The sequence below is a fragment of the Dioscorea cayenensis genome, chromosome 10 (genome assembly GCF_009730915.1).
Source record: "Dioscorea cayenensis subsp. rotundata cultivar TDr96_F1 chromosome 10, TDr96_F1_v2_PseudoChromosome.rev07_lg8_w22 25.fasta, whole genome shotgun sequence".
Classification (NCBI taxonomy): domain Eukaryota; kingdom Viridiplantae; phylum Streptophyta; class Magnoliopsida; order Dioscoreales; family Dioscoreaceae; genus Dioscorea; species Dioscorea cayenensis.
Window position 1 is genome coordinate 2,278,640 of NC_052480.1, and position 13,611 is coordinate 2,292,250.

Consider the following 13,611-nt stretch of genomic DNA (forward strand, 5'->3'; position numbering starts at 1 on the left):
TTTTCGGGAAGACTTCTATTAAACTTAAAAAAAGTCTTTTTGAAGAGCTCAAAGCAAGTGCCTAAATATGGAGACTTAATTGTCACTAAAAATATTGGGACTAAAAGGCGTAGAAAGACATGCAATTATAGGGACTATGACGTTAATTAAACCTTTATTCTTTTTTATCATATACATACATCAAATATAATTAATATATTTTTATTTAATATAAATAATTTTTTAATATTATATATATGTATAAAATATTTAAATTTTATATTTAAGGTGAGGGCGAGGAAAGAATTCACCACCATCAAAAACTAAATTTTAACCTCGGCTCATGAATTTTTAGCCAGTGACAGGAAATCTATTTTTTTTTTTAATAGAAAGAAAGGAAGTTTTTAAGTGGTATGTGTGTTTTGAGATACAATCAATATCAAATCAATACATTCTAAGAAGAAATATTTGAATATCAATTTCATCGATCTCCTGTTCGGCTATAGCTAAAACCCAAGATCCATTTTTTTATCCATTTTTTTTCCTATTCAAAAGTCAACTTTGTCTTTGTGTTTTCACTTGAGAATTTTTTTTGGAGATGAGATGTCAAAAAGGCTTATTACTTTCCAAACAAATCCCTTCTCAAATTCACCGTCCAATTCAGAGTAAATTAATAACTATAAAAATACAAAAACCCATACAAACACCAATCTATATTATTTGTTTGTGCTCACTTTCCGGCTAAAATTCCAATACCAAACTCATCTCCTAACATTAAAAAATAAAAACCTACAAAATGTGGTGCATTTATACAATAAATAAATTTAAAATATGAAAAATATCTATAAAAAATAATAATATTTTAAATTAATTATAAATATTTAAATAAATTAGGGATCAGATTGGTAAAGATTAGAGTGTGCTCATTGTCGTAACAGGCTTTGGGCGCACACCCATCACGCATCAAAGCGCAAGCTTTTACCACTCATCACCTCCCATTGGACTGCCTGAAGGATCATAATTTTATATTCCCCTCCCCTCCTTTATTTATAGCCTTGATCCATGACCATTCTCACTCCCCAGTCGATGTGGGACTAAAATTTAATACACACACGCACAAACTCTTATTCTTCTGTTATTATTTGTTCTTCTTCAAAAGTTCACAAAAATGTGATTTGAAACAGTACAAAAACAAAAGATCAAAAGGAAGTTTGTGTTATGTTTGGAAGTCTCTGTCCTTTCACAAATGACTCGAAGAGTTGCAGAGCTCTTCCTGGTTGTGCATAAGGAACCATATGAGCAGCACCTCTCACTGTAGCAAATGTCAGCAGGTTCCCATACTCTGTCATCCATCCTCCCACCTTAATTGAATCACAAGTATATATACCATCTTTAGATATTAGCTAATCTATATCAACATTAATTCGATATCATACTAATATGTGTATATACCTGGTCTTTATAGAACCATGCGCGATATGGAACTGTAATGCTGTGTTTCATCTCATGTGCTAGTTCTCGGACAAGTGTTCGAGATCCTAACAATGGAACAACTGAGTCTTGATCACCACTGTAAAGTAAATAGAACAGTGTTTGTTCATCAATTAATCTTTTCGGTTATGTTCTAAATATGCAATTTGATTGGATGAATAAATTAGTAACATCTTGCCTGAAGATCCATACTGGTATTTTGTGGCTGATTATGGTTTTGAGCAATGGAAGGATGTTGATATTTCCATCTGTGTTGTTGTAATCCAAAACACTGCCAATCAGAAGTGTTGGTTACCGTTGAATGTTCGGCATTTGATAGTATAATATACAACTTGTTTCTATATTAAATCATTACTTACTCACTGCACATGCTCCATCTGTAAGGCAAGTTTGTCCTGTTGGCATGAAGAGCCTGCTGAACTTCGTGGAGATTAAAGTAAAATCTTCGCTCGTATGTCATGCAAACGTCGACACCAATGCTCATTTTTGTAGCCTGAAATTTATCAGAACAAAATCAAGATGAATGATTATTCACTATGCAATGGTAAGGCATGCATGAAATACATACTAGTTTTCGCAGTCTCAGCTCTTGTTCAACAATTGATGGATAACAAACATCAAGTATAACATCATAACTGTTGATATAATCCCCGACAACTCGATTTGCCTCAGCGATCGCGCCATTGCATGATTTACTCACATTGTGAGGACTACTGAATGCATAATCCTCGAAATCGCATTGGTTCATGATTGTGAGACCTAGCTCATCAGAAATCATTCCATGTGACCAGAAAAATTCATAAGTTGCAGGAGCATCCCTATCAAGCTTGAGGAGTGGATTTCCAATCTGTTACAGTTCCAAAGAATTAATCATAATAAGTTAACTTAACAACAAGAAAATTAATTGCATTGCAGATGGTAAAAGAATTCTTACTGCAACTCCTTTGATTTTGAACTTGAAATCAGTTGAGTATTTATTATGCTTCAACAAGGCAGTAGCTAATTGGGGTATGTAATGTCCTAAAAGAGTTGAACATTTAGAGAAAAAGATATACATGAATTTAACCAAGTAAACCAAGCAAATAGACCTGCGTAGCTTTCTCCAGTGAGAAACAAATCATGTAATTTGAACTCGGGAAACTTTTCGTACCACCGCATCAGAAATACGCGCATGTCATTAGCTTCAAATGACAGCAAATTGTAAAAATAAAATCAGAACAGGCAATGAAAATCCATGCCTTAAATCACAAAAATTAGAAACTTTACCAGTTCTTTCATCGCCGGTAGTGTAATCAGAAGTTCGATTAGAGTAAGACCATCCAACTCCAGCAGGAGATTCAACAAAAAGGAGATTTGAAACTACAAACATGATAAAGTTGAAGTTAATGAATTTCACAATTAATCACAAGCTGAATTTCATACTGAACAAACCTCTATTCCATGAAAATTTGTTTATCCGAAGACCACGACCGTCTGCTCGAGGATAAAATGGACCCAGTTCAGTGAATGCTCCACCTCCTACCGACGAACAACCCGGGCCTAAGCACAATTTTAGTCAGACTATTATCAATAACATGCTAAAATGATTATATTGAAAAGTTGCAATTAGCAATGATGTACACTCTTTATCTGTTTTAATCAATGCATTTTTCAAATAATTTGGTTATCCATCTCATATTCTTGGCACAATAAATTCAAAACCAAACATCAAACTATATAAAACAATACACCAAACTACAAAAAAGAAACAATAATAAAGTAAAGATCTTTGAATACCATGGCCATACAACAACCACCATTAAATGCAAAAACAGAGAACACAGCACACCAAACACAATAAATTTAATTGAAAGCAAAATTTGAACACCAACACCAACAACCAAAACTAGAAATGAATGCAAAGTTAAAAGAAAACCTCCATTGAGCCAGAGAGTGAGAGGCTTGAGGTGAGGATCAACAACAGCTTCAACAAAGTAATAGAAGAGACTTCTACCAGCCTTGACATCCACATCAACATAACCAGCATACTGCTTGAATTCAACCTCTGGTTGTCCTGGCAACTTGTTCACTAAGTCCTCCACTGGATACCCACTCACTCTCACACTCACTACCACCATTAACAAGCTCCATAAGAACATCACCAACTTCATCATCTCTGTTTCTCACACACAAGTACACACACACAGAGATAAATGGAGGTTGGAGAAAGGGATGGGATAAGGAAAAGGATGAGTGGGAATGGGTAAAGAGAGAAAAGGAAGGAGCATGGGTAGAGTGGACAGTGAGGTGTGACTGTGAACTTTAGTGCAGGATGTGGACAGTGGAAACAAAAAGGAGAAGGAGAAGAAACAGGAAAGAAAGAGCCGTTACATTTGAGGATATGGTTTGAAGAAGTGGGACCCACATTCAAGTGACACATGGCACATCAAGTCTAACCTGTCTGACCTGGCCAATGGCCCACTAATAAATTTGAGCGGTAGGGTTTTTTTTATTATTATTTAATATATTTGTGTTCATTTTATTATTTTTTGTTAAATTGATTTTGCCTTTGTTTCTAAAATTATGGGAATATTATTTATTTAAATTAAAAATAAAATTTTAATTAAGTTGAGAGTCGACAACCTTTTGAAGTTCTGAGGGTAATGAATGTGAAACTGGAAAATTCCATTATTATTATCAAGTGGAGTCTAGAATTTTCTGTATTTTAAGCAACTAAGAAGGATGTTTAGGAGAGGTAATATCATTATTAGGTGTTGACTAGACCGTGATGTTTTGATATATTCACTTTTGTGCTATCTTATTCTCATTAGGGAGAGTTTTCGCTATGTTATTTACTTGTTTTGTTGTTATTTTCTTAGTTCTCTCACATTTATTGTTATCTATTTATACTTGTGTTGTTTTTTTGCTTTGTTATTTGTTTTTTACTTATATTTCTTTGGTTAATATGATTATTGTTATACTGGATGAGATTTATCCAACTTTTTTAAATATAAAAAAACTTATCCGGGAATTATGGAATGTTATTTCATTAGAAACCTTTTTATTTTCGAAAATATTTAGTGATTTGTTTCCACCATTTGATATAACAACTGATTTTCAAATCCAGTGGTTGTGGTTTCCCTATAAAGTTCTAGGAATCTCTTTAAATTTGGTTGTAATGAATTTAATAAGAATTTCAGTTGTGTAAATAGACCGAGCATTGTCTAAACTATCTGCCTTGGAATACTTGAGCTATGACATCAAATGGGTTGTTCAATTCTTGGGTTCACTTCAACAGCTTGCTTACAATTTTCAATATCTATTGCAAGTGGTTAAAAAGAAATCCAGATGGTATGAGAGTGAAGCTAGAGGACTCAATTTCCTCTATCCGGCACAGTTTTAGAGTTCTTTGGACCTCATTCTGAGGGGATGGAGGTCGTTTCTACGTTCGAGGTGTCCTAGGATAGTAGTGTGGGGTAATTTTCCTTTGGTTTTTGGGGTCAGAAGGAGGCCCATTGCTCTTTTTTTTGCTTTCTCCTTGTTCCATAGCTAGTGGATTTTTGTTATATCTTGTTTTGTTTCTCTTTCTTAATATATGATTGTGGTTTATCCATTTTTTTAATATAAAAAAAAAACTTTTTAACAACTTATGTATAGCTTGAGGTTAGGAGGAAGTCTATTGATGTTTTGAATTTATTTTCATAGGTTCACCTATTGGATTTTGTTAATCAGGTGGTTGAGACTAATGGTGAAAGACATTTTACTTGCAGATATTTTGAATTAAATGTTATAATTAGACTTGTATTACTGTTTTGTTGTTGTTTGTGGTGAGAATCATGCCTGACCCTCTATGAATTATTTAAGGTCACACTATATCTCATCTTCCTCCAGATAAAAGAAATGTTTAAATATATAGAAACTCTAGCTGCATAGGAAGTGATTTTTTTTTTTATTTTTTACCAAAGCAACAAGTACTATATACATCAAGGGAATATGTAAAGACCGAGAATTAATCGTTTAGGTCTCATGCACTCACTTGGTGAAACAGGATTTGGGTAGCAAACTAATTTGTACTCACAACCAGAGATCTGTTACCACTATTATGTCTAGCGAGATTCAAACTTGATACATTTTAAATACTTCATATTCGCTTTTCATAATTGGGCTAATATCACTTAGCTATGAGTTTTTTTGGTCCAAGTGTTTTTTGTGTATTGGAAAATATTTTTGTCAATTTTTTAGAACTTAATTTTCTATATTCTTTTTAATGATGAATATTTTGCTCTGACATTTAAGTAGTTCCTTTTTCTGTTACTTTTCTGATTGAATTCCTAGTCTCAGGGCCACTTAAGCAGGCTTATTGTGCATAAGTAAAATTCCACGTTACTAATATGAACATATTATACCATATTTGCAACTTATACAAGTGTTTTTTTAAATGAAAAGTGCAGGGATAAACAATGATTTATAAAATAAAAGATGGCCATTGCATGCAATTTGTTCATGTTCTTTTAGAGAAAAGCCTGTTTTATTTGACTCCAAGTTTTCCAAGTGATTCCTGTCTCTATAAAGACATCCGACTTATTTTTCAAAATATTTTCCTGATTTAATCTCAAACCTTTTTGAGAAAAAAATGGATAAACCACTACTTTATTGAAAAAGAATAACAGCAAACCAAAAGTACAACCAAGAGGAAAACAAAGCAAAGAGTTCTCCCCAGCAATGAAGATCAATCTCAAATTTTTGATAGCTTTTTTTCATTTGGAAAAATAAAACTTAATAAGCAATATTTATTATGTTATTTGTGATTCTACTGAGTTATATCTTTTGGGGTCTTCATAATAAAGTTGATATCATATCATAAACATATGTGAAAGTTTTTTTAGTTCGAGATGAGCGATTAGACTGTTAACAAAGATAGAAATATATACAAGTCTTGGTGGAACAAATAGAGACGGGGCCACACATATGTGAGCTCTAGGACCACCCTCACACAACTACTACTCACGTTCTTGGAAATATACTCCCATCCGTGTTTTAAAATCTCATCATTTGTGAAAAATTCTCAGGGACTCAAATACCAATAGATCACTTGATCATTGGTAACATGTGTTAAAGCTTCCCACAAATGAATTCTCTTAACTATCACTTTGATGTAGCTCTTACTCCTGAGTTAATTATATGACTTAACCATAATGCAAATAACAACTCACTGCTGCAGAATTTTTAATTATGAATTTAGTTAAGGTTTTTAATTGCCAGTATATTACAACTCTTTACTACTCATCAAGTCCCTGTTGGACTGCCTGAAAGATCATACTCTTCACAAGGCCTGGCTTTATTTATTTACTTATTTATTTATGGCATGGATCCATGACCATTTCCATTCCCAAATGTGGGACTAAAATCCCATATATAATGCATACACCAAAAAGAAGATCAAAAGGAAGTTTGTGTTATGTTTGGGAGCCTGTGTCCCTTCACAAATGACTCAAAGAGTTGCAGTGCTCTTCCTGGTTGTGAATAAGGAACCATATGACCAGCAGCTCTCACTGTAGCAAATGTCAGCAGATTCCCATACTCTGTCACCCATCCACCCACCTTAATTTTCACAATATATAATACCATCTTTTAGATATAATCTAATCCATATGAACATTAGTTTGATATCAAACAATGAAATATAAAGGTTGATGAATGAAAACAAAATCATATATATGAATTTGTCTACCTGGTCTTTATAGAACCATGCACGGTAAGGAACTGTAATGCTGTGTTTCATTTCCTGTGCTAGTTCTCGGACAAGTGTTCGAGATCCTAATAATGGAAGAACAATGTCCTGATCACCACTGTAAAGTAAAGAGAACAGTGTTTGTTCATCAATTAAATCTTTTTTGGTTATGTTCTAAATAGTAAATATGCAATTTGATTCGAAGAATAAATTAGTAACATCTTGCCTGTAGATCCATACTGGTATTTTGTGGCTAATTATAGTTTTGAGCAATGGAAGGATGTTGATATTTCCACCTGTGTTGTTGTAATCCAAAACTCTGCCAATCGGAAATGTTGGTTATCATTAAATGATCGGCATTAGCATGTTGTTTTGATATGCTACCATAACTATTTTGTTTTCTTTGTTTGTATTGAAATTCAGAAAAAGGATGATGAATTTGTGATGTTACTTACTCACTGCACACGCTCCATCGGTAAGGCAAATTAGTCCGGTTGGCATGAAGAGCCCGCTGAACTTCGTGGAGATTAAAGTAAAACCGTTGCTCGTATGTCATGCAAACATCGACACCAATGCTCATTTTTGTGGCCTGAAATTTATCAGCATAAAATCAGGATGAATTATTGTTCACTATGCAGTCACAAGGCAGACACAAAATACGCTACAAATTTTCGCAGTCTCAGTTCTTGTTCAACAATGGACGGATAGCAAACATCGAGTAAAACATCATAACTGGTAATGTGATTCCTAGCAACTCGGTTTGCATCAGTGATTGCGTCACTGCATGATTTACTCACATTGTGAGGACTACTGAAGGCATAATCATCGAAACCGCATTGGTTCGTGATTTTTAGCTCTAACTCATCAGAAATCATTCCATGTGACCAGAAAAATTTGTAACTTGAAGAGGCATCTTTATCAAGCTTGAGAAGTGGATTTCCAATCTATTTCAATTCCAAACAATTAATCATAACATGTTGACATTACAAGAAAACAATTGCATATTACAGATAGTCAAAAGAATTCTTACTGCAATTCCTTTGATTTTGAAACTTGAAATCAGGTGAGTATTTATTATGCTTCAACAGGACAGTGGCTAATTGGGGTATGTAATGTCCTAAAAGAGTTGAGCATTCAGAGAAAAAGATAGTGATGAATTTAATTAAGTAAACTAAGCATATATACCTGCATAGCTTTCTCCGGTGAGAAACAAATCACGGGATTTGAACTCGGGAAACTTGCCCGTACCATCGCATCAGAAATATGTGCATGTCATTAGCTTCAATGGACAGCAAATTGTCAAAACAAAATCAGAACAGGCAATGGCAATTCATGCCTTAATTAATCATGAGAACTTGAAACTTTACCTGTTTTTTCATCGCCTGTGGTGTAATCAGAAGTTCGATTAGAGTAAGACCATCCAACTCCAGCAGGAGATTCAACAAAAAAAGGAGATTTGAAACTACAAACAGGATAAAGTTGAAAGTTAATGAATTTGACAATTAATCACAAGCTGCATTTCATACTGAACCAACCTCTATTCCATGACCATTTGTTTATACGAAGACCTCGACCATCTGCTCTAGGATAAAACGGACCCAATTCAGTGAATGCTCCACCTCCTAGTGATGAACAACCAGGGCCTAAGCACAATTTTAGTCAGATTATTATCAACAACAAGATAAAATGATTATATTGTGATTTGCAATTAGCAATGATGTGCACTCTTCATCAGTTTTATTCACTAAATGCAAAACCAAACACCAAACTGTAACAATACAACAAACTACAAACAGAAACAATAAAGTCAAGAACTTTGAATACCATGATACACAACAACCAACATTAAATGCAAAAACAGAGAACACAGCACACCAAACACAATAAATTTAATTGAAAGCAAAATTTGAACACCAACAACAACCAAAACTAACAATGAATGCAAAACTAAAAGAAAACCTCCATTGAGCCAGAGAGTGAGAGGCTTGAGGTAAGGATCAACAGCAGCTTCAGCAAAGTAATAGAAGAGACTTCTACCAGCCTTGACATCCACATCAACATAACCAGCATATTGCTTGAATCCAACCTCTGGTTGTCCTGGCAACTTCTTCACTAAGTCCTCTACTGGATACCCACTCACTCTCACACTCACTACCACCATTAACAAACTCCATAAGAACACCACCAACTTTGCCCATCTCTCTCTCTCTCTCTTTCTCTGTTTCTCACACACATAAACACACATATAACACACAAGGAGATCAGTGGAAGCTGAAGAAAGGGATGGGAGAAGGAAATGCTTGAGTGAGAATAATAAAAAAAGAGAGAAAATGAGGACCATGCTGGATTGGACATGCAGTGAAGTGTGGGACATTGGACTTTAGTGCAAGAAGTGGACGGTGGAAACAAAAGGATGAGAAGAAGAAGACGAAGGAAAGACAGAGTCGTTGCTTACGAGCATTGTATGATTTGATGAAGTAGGACCAGAATTCTAGTGAAACGTGCCACGTCAAATCTAATCCTATCCTCCTCTTACTAATACTACATAATGTTCTTGGAAATTATGGCCAATACCAGATATATAAGCAGTGATTTCAAATCCAGAGGTTAATCATACTCTGGCGAGTATGGTTTTTTTGGGTTTTTTTTTTATTTAAATATTGTTTTTTTAATTAATTACTAGAATAGGCATTTTTAGAATTATTTAAGCATTTTTATTTTTTTTAATATTAAATTTTAAATTTTTTTAATAGATATGGGATTTCCACTGATTTTTTTAATATTAAAATTTTATTTTAAATCAGTGAGTTCCACTAGTTTTTTTAATATTAAAATTTATATTTTTTAAAACCGGGATGAGTCATACTTAGTTTTTTCAATTAAAAAGCAATTTTCTGACTAAATCTCTTATCGTTTCATAAAAATTTTTTTCTGATTAGTTTTATTCCCACTTCTACTTTCATGGTAGATGAAATGGCACCACCTCGGTCATGGTGGTATAGGTAGCGATTCTGCATTGATTTAAGAAAACAATGGTGTGACTGCGGTGAGTTTCAAACATTTCATTTTTCCTTGTCGCTATGTTTTCGCTAGCGTGTGCATACATTCATCTACATTGGCGAGCATACGTAGATAATGTTTATAGGACTGCGACAATTTTTTTAATGTATATTATAAAGAGTTTCAACCAATGTCAAACGAGAGATACTGGAACCCCTATAATGATCCACGTCTCTGTAAGGATTTTACAATACGAATACCACTTTTAGGACACCCAAAATCCATCAGAATTCGTAATGAGATGACATAAGGGAGGCGGTCGGTACAGCGTTGTGATCATGTCATGAATGCAGGTCATAGTCGTTGAAATTGTCCGAAACGCATTTGGTCCCAAGTCGTATATCAGTAATATAATTTAAATATTGTATTTGTTGAATAACTTTTATAATATATGTAATTGTTTTTCGTTCATTAATAATATCGAGTGAGTTTATTTTTAGTGAAAGTAGAAGTGGGAAATAAAAGCTAGTTGTAAAAAAAATTTTTATGAAAATGATAAGAGATTTAGTGTAAAAATTATTTTTAATTAAAAAAAAACTAGTAGGACCCATTCCAGTTTTAAAAATACAAATTTTAATATTAAAAAACTAGTGGGACCTGTCGATTTTAAAAAAAATAAAATTTTAATATTAAAAAACCAGTGGAACCCACAGCTATTAAAAAATTTAAAATTTAATATTAAAAAAATAAAAATGCCTAGTTTGGTAAATAATTCTAAAAATATCTATTCTAGTAATTAATTAAAAAAACAATTTTTTTTTTAAAAAAAAAAACCATTTTTTTGGGGTGATAGTGGAAAAGTTGACAGATAATTCACTCCTACTGTCATTCTACATAACCGTACATTAGATTTTCACTTCATACGACTTCTCGTTCAATTTTTTTTAGAAGTAATTGGATCCTTTTCTTTGTTTAGATATCTCCTCTGTTCTTCCACTCTGTCCCAAAGAGCATTGAGACGAGTAATTTAATAGAAAAGACAAGGGTATTATGGAAAAATTATTATATTTTAATATATTTTTGTTATATGTGTAAAAAACACATTGGCCACTACACCTATTACATTACATCTAAATCAACCTCATAAAAGATTACTTGATTAGCATGCAAATCAATAATGATATAGTTCAAAACCAATTTTAGATTATATTTATGATAATCAGCATGCAAATCATATTAATAATTTTTTATTAAATTATAAAAGATTAGCATGCAAATCAATAATAGTTTTCGGTTAGTTAATGTGAATTTGGATATATAAGTTTGGATCTCTCATCCTAACATTATATACTTTTGAATTGAATCAAATCCAATGATATGTTTGGTTTTTATCTGATGTGTATTAAATAGGATGTTGCCAATATTTTAAAATAGAATATTATTTGTATAAGTGATTAAAGTTGTATCTTGAACAATTTAACATGTTTATGGCAGCTAGAAGGTATGAACAGTAATTTGCAAAAGTCTTTCGTCTTTTATATTTCGTATATTGTTTGTGAAAGCTTTTTTGATAAATTGGCACCTCTCAAACACAAGCAATGTAGGAAAATGATGGTTCCGGTGGGGGTGTGATGTGCTAAGTTCACTCAAATACTCACACACAATCAAAACAAGATAAAGGAGACGAGCAAATTGGTAACTCAGTTCGGCACAACCTTGCATACATCTGGAGGGTCAGGCCCGGAGAAACAATCCACTAAAAGAGGTATAGGAACAAGGAGTACAACACTCACTTACTTTCTCAATACAAAGAATATCCTCTCAAGATTGCCCAAGCGACCACACTCTCAACTCTCACAGAAGAGTTTCTCACTTTGTTTAGCTCATCCTAAATCTTTCGAGTTGGATCTCTTATATAGCGCACTCGACGTCTAGTCTGATTATCTCTTTTTAGAATTCTCAGCGAGCTTCCCTAACTTGGACACCTTCCGATGTTAGATGTTCGCAACACCCGAGCTTGCAACATGACCTACCTATCGAACATGGTCGAGTTCTAGCTAGATGCTCTCGAATCTGTGACCTTGACCTCCGGTTTCTTGATCCGCCTCGTGCTGATTGACTCTACCCGAGCTCCTCCTACTTGAAGCTGCTTCCTTCCTCATGTCATTTCATAAGGTCTCCCTCTCCCGAGGGGCGTGCCCACCAAGGCACACACGACTATCTCACCAAAGATAGTCACCGAAGATCTCACGATCTTCTTTCCAAACTTGGCCCAAGTTTGGTTTTTCAAATGATCTTTTGGCACATGAAATATTGTTACTAAACTTGATCTCATCTTCATCCAAGTTTAGCCTTCAATATTTTCAAGCATGATCTCCAATCATCCACGCTTGGATCTCCAAATCTCTAATCATATCTCATGCAATTTTCAAACAATCTCCACACATGACTAGTCTCCATGAATAGTTCCGCCCATAGATAGCTCTTGGATTTTCCTTGAAATTGAGTTGCTAAATATGGTCTTGATAATCTCCTTGGCATGTCTTTATTTAGTTTGTGTCTTCAAATAGCTTCATACCAAACTAAATCTTGTGTCTTCTAATAGCTTCATACCAAGTTTAACTTGTGTCTTTTAATAGCTTCATATAATCATCATGATCTTGAACTCTTGCCAATAATAGAATATTCTTCTCTCTTCAAATAGATCTTTCTAAAAAGGAGCTCTATCAAAGATATGAATAATCATCCCGTATCTTACCAAGGATAGATAATCATACCTAAAATAAAACTTACCATTTTTTGAAGAGATCTTATAGTCTTGATGCACTTACCAAAAATAGTTTATCATCACATGATTGTATTGAGAGGAATATCTACCCAATAAAATCTTCAACCTTGATCTTTATAAAATCTCTACCTAGATCTTCATCACATGCCATGACCTCATCCTTTGCCACATCATCATCCTCATGCCATGTCATCATTTGGCTTGTCATATAATACCAATCCACGACATTAGACTTAACAGAAACCACTAGACTATGCCTTGATTCCTTACTTGTGAAAGTTCATATCTAAAATCTTTATAACTTCTAGAATTTATACTTTTCCAATATTTTCTTTTATTTCTTCAACAATGGAAATTAGCCACTTTGGGTCTATAGCATGGTCGCATATGGCTTGTGGGGATGCGGAGATTTATATAAAATTCGCAAGAGCTAGGTATAAGAAAAGGATATGGGACATCTTGACAAAGTTTTTTGACAAACTTGCGACAACCATCTTTTGATTTTTTTGCGTGCTTGAAAAATTTTGAATTCAAGACCTCTCAAACACAAGTAAGATAGAAAATTATTAAGCTATGTATTGGTTCTTTGCTACCAGGTGGAGTGGTCATAGATGCAAGAGAGCACCACTTATATTTCTCCAAA

General features: G+C 33.8%; 1 protein-coding gene, 1 non-coding gene and 1 pseudogene across 2 annotated transcripts; all 3 read right to left on the reverse strand.

Moving 5' to 3' along the window:
* Positions 1-872: 872 nt before the first annotated feature.
* Positions 873-976, reverse strand: LOC120271404. The gene has a single exon (XR_005540014.1). It is a non-coding gene; the product is annotated as a small nucleolar RNA Z279/snoR105/snoR108 (small nucleolar RNA).
* Positions 977-1,102: 126 nt separating this feature from the next.
* LOC120270605 (serine carboxypeptidase-like 42) lies at positions 1,103-3,806 on the reverse strand. Its single transcript, XM_039277658.1, has 10 exons — positions 3,386-3,806; positions 2,902-3,009; positions 2,737-2,829; positions 2,559-2,651; positions 2,405-2,490; positions 2,039-2,317; positions 1,830-1,963; positions 1,649-1,741; positions 1,432-1,549; positions 1,103-1,340 (listed from the first exon to the last, which is right to left on the reverse strand). The coding sequence occupies exons 1-10, from the start codon at positions 3,621-3,623 to the stop codon at positions 1,179-1,181; spliced, it is 1,404 nt and encodes a 467-aa protein (XP_039133592.1). The 5' UTR covers positions 3,624-3,806; the 3' UTR covers positions 1,103-1,178.
* A 2,859-nt stretch (positions 3,807-6,665) lies between these two features.
* On the reverse strand, positions 6,666-9,721 carry LOC120270604 (annotated as a pseudogene).
* Positions 9,722-13,611: the final 3,890 nt, after the last annotated feature.

Coding starts and splice junctions, on each gene's coding strand:
- LOC120270605 (XM_039277658.1), bottom strand. CDS start 3,623: ATGATGAAGTTGGTGATGTTCTTATGGAGCTTGTTAATGGTGGTAGTG. Junction 2,318..2,404: donor TCAAAATCAAAGGAGTTGCA/GTAAGAATTCTT, acceptor GAACTGTAACAG/ATTGGAAATCCACTCCTCAA. Junction 1,341..1,431: donor CATGGTTCTATAAAGACCAG/GTATATACACAT, acceptor GATTCAATTAAG/GTGGGAGGATGGATGACAGA.